We start from the raw sequence: 6,000 nt of genomic DNA, 5'->3' as shown, positions 1-6,000 counted from the left end.
GCCCCAGCGCCTCCCCTCCCCTCTGCCCGAGCGCCTCCCTTCCTCTGCCCGAGCGCCTCCCCTCTGCCCGCTCTTGCCCGCGGCCCCGCCGTCTGACAGCACGACGCAGCAGGGTCCACGTCTACGGAGTTCGGGGCACGGTGGCCTCTGGCCCGTCTCTCAGCAGGCCTGAGTGGCTTCCTTGGCGCGAAGAGGCAGGTGCTTGTGTTAAAACCGCATGAAGAGCCCTCAGGCAACAGGGGCCGTGAAAAATCGTCCTGCCGGCTGGAATCCTGTCCTTAACATCGATGAAATCACTACTCAAGCAATTTAGAGAAGACTCTGCTTCTCAGTTTCCTAAGAGATGATCTGTCTCCTAAGTGAGCGAAGATAATGAATCTGGACAAACTGACATAATTAGTTGTCTCCACAGTTATTACAACTTCAGTGACACCTCAGATTAATGCGGTCTGGCTCAGGAGCATCAGGGGACTCGCAGGTGGCATGGAGAGTGCCCGGCCCGGCCCAGCCCGTGGCTCCTGCGCTGAGACACGGAGGCCGTGTGTGGGGAGCTGCTGCGGCCACGTCTCCCCGGCCCGGCCCGCGGCGCTCACCCCTCCGCACGCCTCAGCCCCGCCCTTCTTTACGAAGGCACCACGCTCTCCTGCCATTTTCCGCCTTCTCCGGTTTGATACGGACACAGACACAAGACCGTCCGCCTCCGCTCCACCGCGCTGTAGGAGGGCCCTGCCCGCAGGAGGACGGCCCGCAGCCTGTGCTTCTGAGGGGCCGGAGAGCCAGGTGGCCCCCTGCGTGCCGCCCGCAGGGCCACGGGGCGGGGTGAGCCCAGCTGGGGGTCCCAGAAGAGTCTTACCTTTAAAGTCAAACTGGTAGATGTTTTTTAAGGACTCGTGGAGAAAATAGAAGCTTCCCAGAGCCTGCAGAGCAAAAAGAGAAGTCAAGTGAATGACCAGCACCAGGAACCACTGGAACGCGTTGTAGGTGGTGAACAAAAAACCCCTCTGGAGTGGAGACAGGAGTTAGCTCCTCCGCACTTAATCACGGCCGCAGGAGGCGCGGTCAGCCACATCTGCGGCGCAGGGTGCACACTCCGGCGCGGTCTCACCTCTGCTGTCAGCGCCAGGGTCCAGCGAGACGGGCGCGGGCAGCCGGCTCCGCCCTCACTGCACCTGCCCGCCCGGGGCCCCCCACCAGCAGCACTCACACTCCCTTCTCTGCCGCCCCTCCTCCCCCCTCCTCCACACGGGGCTGCACCACCGCTCCCCCCACCCCGAGAGCCGCCGGGCCCCTACCCCGCCAGGGACGACGGCTCTGGGCATCGGCGTCAGGCCTGCTCCCCACACTCGGGAAGACGCGAAGCCACAGGGGCCAGCACGCCTGACACTAGTGTTATTTGCCGTTTGTCCAAAATTCACACTTGACTTGGTGTTTTCTAAATGTGTCTATGCACACACATACATGCACACGTGTGTATGGGTGCGTGCAAGTAGGAAGAGTGTGTGTGTGCGTACACGTTTAAATGTGCATACACCTCTGGACACGGATGTGCACGTAGTAGGTGTCTGTGTGTGTGTATGTCTGCGTGGAGATGTGTATGCGTCTGTCTATGTCTTAGTGCATGCATGCACGTGGATGTGTATGTGCACTTCTGTGCGCGCACACATGTATGTGTGTCCCCATGCATACATGCACGTGTGTGTGCATGTGCATATACATGCCTACATGCAGGCGTGCACTTTGGAGTGTGTGTTCACACAGATACAGACGCAGGTGTGTGCGTGTGCGCGTACACATACACCCAAACAAGGGGCCGGGGAGACTTTCAGGCTAAAATACTCTGGGACCAGATCACAGTCACAGAACTACACGTTCTCCACCACCCGCTGCGCTGGACCCTAGAGACGGTGCGTTTTGCCACCTGTACGTCACACCTCTGTCACTCTGACTTCCTCAGACAAGCCCGGTTCTCCCGGGGTCCCCGCCTCATGGAACAAGATCGAGCAGGGAAAAGAGCACTGTGGCGGGGCCGGCACGGCCATCTGCCCGGAGACTGGACCCAGGGAGAGGTGAGGGCACGGGCACCAAGCTGACGGGCGGGCAGCGGATGGCGCACGGGCGCTGGCCGAGCAGGGACACCCGGCCGCCAAGGCAGTCAGGCCACCGCAGGCGGCGCCTCGCTGGAGGGGAAAGTGGAGCCACTGTGGGGCTCGAGCCCCCGCTTCTCACTTTGCAGCTCAGCCCTGAAGAGGGGGGAAGGGCCGGGGAGGGGCCGAGAAGGCCTGGCGTGCAGAAAGCTGAACCAGGACGGAGATCTGGGTGCCCCTCGCCCACATTCCCAGCTGCCGGCGCTTGTCACGTACACACCCTCTTCGTGTGCGTGTGCACACGTACGTACATGCCTGGGCGCACACATATAGGAGCACACACACGTGCATACACACACGGACGCACACACCCGCTCACACTCACATGAAAGCATGCACACACATGCACACATACATGACAGGGTGCACGCAGCGCACGTGCACATGCGGACACACAGACACGCATGCACACGCATGCACACACACGTACATGTGGCGGAACCACGCGCAGGCAGCTGCCGACCCCACGACCCTCCATCCTGAACACTGCAGAGTGGATCCCTAGGCAAGAACGTTCTCTGTGACCACAACGTACGATCTCTGAGAAAACGCGCAGTGACCCACAGACCCACAGCGCCCCAGCCCAGATCAAGGCTCTCGGACTCCCTACAAACCCTCTGTCTGCTCCCTTCCCCCGGCCAGCCCGGCCTGGAACCTGCAGGGGCGGCTTCCACATTGCAGGGCTGCGGGCGGGTGCGGAGGGCGGGAGTGGGGGCCACAGCAGGGGCAGCACGCGTCCCCTCTCCTCTGGGTGACAGCCTGCTGCAGGGCTCCCCGTGGCCCCCGAACGCGGGCGGCGCTCCCGCTGGCTCCCGCGTGCCCTCCTGAGGATCCGCTGGCAGGACCCGGCCCAGGACAGCGGTCGGTGCAGAGGGGGGTCTGGGGGGCTGCATGCACGGGGCACACGTGCAAACCCCATATGCCCTGACCCCAGTACCCCCCAGATTTCGGCAGCCTTGGAGCCACGGGTCCTGGGGGTTTCCGCATCCTGGGGCACCACGCTCTAGGCCACCCGTGGATGCTGGCTGTCCTCTGGGCCTTCCCCCGCGGAAGATGCCACACCGCGGCCTGTCAGACTGGGTCAAAGGGCACACGTGCCCCCGGGTCTTGATGCTGCTGCCCACGCGGTGGAGGACGCCTGAGCTCAGAGCCCTGGCACAGGCCCACCGACAGAGGCTGCAGGGTACCATGCCAGGCGCCTGGGCTCTGCCTCGTGTGTCGCCCTGCCCCGGCCAGTCCTGGGCGGCGGCAGGCGGTCTCCATCGGCCCAGCAGTCCAAGAGCAGAGTGGTGACACTGTCCTTGGCTGCGAGCATGGTGCTGCCTCACAGGCCTCCCCGATGTGACCCAAAGACAAACCATGAACACTTCCGGAAGTGACGGTGACCCCGGGGACCGGCTAAGCGGCCCGCGGGGACAGACATGGTGGGCCATCCCCTGGCAGCCTGGCAGGCAGAGTGGGCGTGAGCAGGGGAGCCTGGCTTCGGGCTCCTCCCCAGGGAAGAGCCGGCCGCTCGGTGGCTCTGCAGAGCCAGATGCCGGACATGTGCTGACCGGCCAGAAACACAGAGCTGAGCCCCCGTCCTGACTGAGAAGACCCTCTGGCGTCTGTGAGCGCGTCCGGCCGGGGCTCGGGACTCGGGCAGGCTCACCGCACACAGCAACGGGACAGACTGCCCGCCCGCCCAACCCCACCCCTACCCCTACCCCTGCTCCCGGAGGAGCTGAGGCACCTGGGGGCCGCGCCTGAGGGCACGGCAGGTGAAGGCCCCTGCTGGCAGGCGGGGAGGGGGGCGGGGCGCGGGGCCCGGGGGCACGTCCACAGGCCGGCGGGGCGCTGACCTCGGCCCTCGGCAGGCTGTGCCTCCGCTCGGTTCGGGGAAGAGAGCTTTCAAACCAGAGTCACAGCAGACGTTTAACTATCACCTTGTTGAGTGTGGTAAGGCCAATGTGATGTTATAAAGTTACAATAAATAAATGGAAAATAAGTTGCCAACGCAGGTATAGAAACTGTAATTCATGGAGTCAGAAAATCCATAATTAGCTCTAATGAATATGTAAAGTCAAAGTTCAAGCTAACTTTTTCAATGTCTGACCTGCTCTATCGACGCGGTTCAGGGGATGCGTCTGTCACAGGACACGGGGACACTGGGACGGAGCGCCGGGCCCTCCGACCGCGGCGCCTGTCAGCACCGTGCCCGTCAGGGTGGACACTATTGACTCCTTGCCTGTTTTACTAAAAACAATTAAAATACTTTTTACATATTTATAAACCTGACTGTCAAGGGTGCCTATTAATTCTCCATTAGCGAGATGCAATCCAGTCGATGCCGTGTTGCTGCCCGACCGGCACGCACACGGCGGGAGCCCGGGGTCCTCCCGCTGCAGGGACGCCTCCAGGTGCGGCTGGGACAGCCCTGTCCCTGGTCCTCCCGCTGCGGGGACGCCTCCAGGTGCAGCGGGGACAGCCCTGTCCCCGGTCCTCTCGCTGGGGGACGGCCTCCAGGTGCGGCTGGGACAGCCCTGCAGTGGGTGTGGCCGCGCAGGAGACCCCGCTCCTGCTCTCCATGGAACGTGGCAGGGGGTGGGTCTTAAGGTCGCCACCCACCTGGGCATCGACGTGAATCGTGGCCCACCATGCATGGAACCCCCCCACAACTCAGCAACCGACTCGGGGTGCAGGTGCACATCCCATAAAGCCAGGTCTCAGTCCAGCTGGAGTCTGCTGACGTGATGAATGGTCACCCGGAGCTGAACTGCAGTGGCAGGGACCCCCACCCCCACCCCGTCGGGAAGCCCCAGGCCGTGGCGTCTCAGAGGGCGAGGGCGGCGTCCAGCCCGGGGCTGCGGGGTCTCCGGCTCCCACTCCCCCGGTGGGGCTGCCTGGGCCTGGGCCGGAGCCGCTCCTGCAAAGGTCTCCATCACTTTGTATTTGCAAACAAATCAAACGGCCAGTAATTCATCATTCAGGCAATTAGGTTAGCAGCCAAAGTACACACCATTAACCCGCAGGCCCGCTGCTCCGGCTCGCTTTTCCATGAAACCGAGAACAGTCCTGCCGCTCAGGCCAGACGGACAGCGGCAGAGGCACTCGGAGCACGCTCCTGTCTGCAGACGCCACGGAAGAGCCTCTGGGGAGTGACCCCCAGGGGTGACCGCGCCCGCATCCTCGTCAAGGCAACCGCGGCCAGCTCCTGACACCCCGCCCCCGGGAGTCACCAGGACTCCCACACCTCTCCGGGGGACCGGCCTGGGGGTGGGGGGCCGGGAGGCCAGCTGTGGGGTCTGCGCAGGGGCAGGAGCTCCAGAAATCCCACCACCAGCAAGGGTGACGGCTCTGACCGGAAGCCACAGGGCTTTGGAGTCTCTGCTCCTCCGAAATGGCACATTCCGTTGTTTCTGTTTCTGTAACCAAAGTGTTTTTAACTTCCTATTTTTTTAATTTAAAAAATGCTTATTTATTTATTTTGAGAAAGAGCGAGTGAGCAAGCGCAGGTGGTGGGGGTGCAGAGAGAGGGGGAGAGAGAACCCCAAGCAGACTCTGAGTTGTCAGCGCAGACCCTGACGTGGGCTCGATCCCACGAACTGTGAGAGGCCCGGAGCCTGAATCACCAGTCGGCGCTCAACTGACTGAGCCCCCCTGGCGCCTTCAGCTTTATCTGTTACTGTGTTTCAAAAACGAAATAAATGGATCTATGAACGGGAAGAAGAACTTCCTAAGATACTGTTGATAATCTTCCAGTTTACAAAAAACCCAGAGAGTCTGGAACGGCCTGTCCTCTGGAGGGTGTGATGAGGCCTCTCGCCCTCGGTCCACTCGGTCCCGGCGCGGTGGGTAACGCGGAGGACCCCCGTGA

The 6,000-nt window shown here is 62.3% G+C and overlaps 1 protein-coding gene across 3 annotated transcripts in view; it reads right to left on the bottom strand.

Moving 5' to 3' along the window:
* INPP5A (inositol polyphosphate-5-phosphatase A) overlaps nt 1-6,000 on the bottom strand; it is a 157,672-nt gene that overhangs the window by 58,182 nt on the left and 93,490 nt on the right. For all 3 annotated transcript variants that reach the window (XM_029932810.1, XM_029932811.1, XM_029932812.1), the window contains exon 5: nt 854-917. In XM_029932810.1, coding sequence (XP_029788670.1) covers nt 854-917 — 64 coding nt within the window. The remainder of the gene's footprint in view (nt 1-853; nt 918-6,000) is intronic.

The sequence above is a fragment of the Suricata suricatta genome, chromosome 2 (genome assembly GCF_006229205.1).
Source record: "Suricata suricatta isolate VVHF042 chromosome 2, meerkat_22Aug2017_6uvM2_HiC, whole genome shotgun sequence".
Taxonomy (NCBI): domain Eukaryota; kingdom Metazoa; phylum Chordata; class Mammalia; order Carnivora; family Herpestidae; genus Suricata; species Suricata suricatta.
This window is presented reverse-complemented; position numbering and strand designations above follow the sequence as displayed.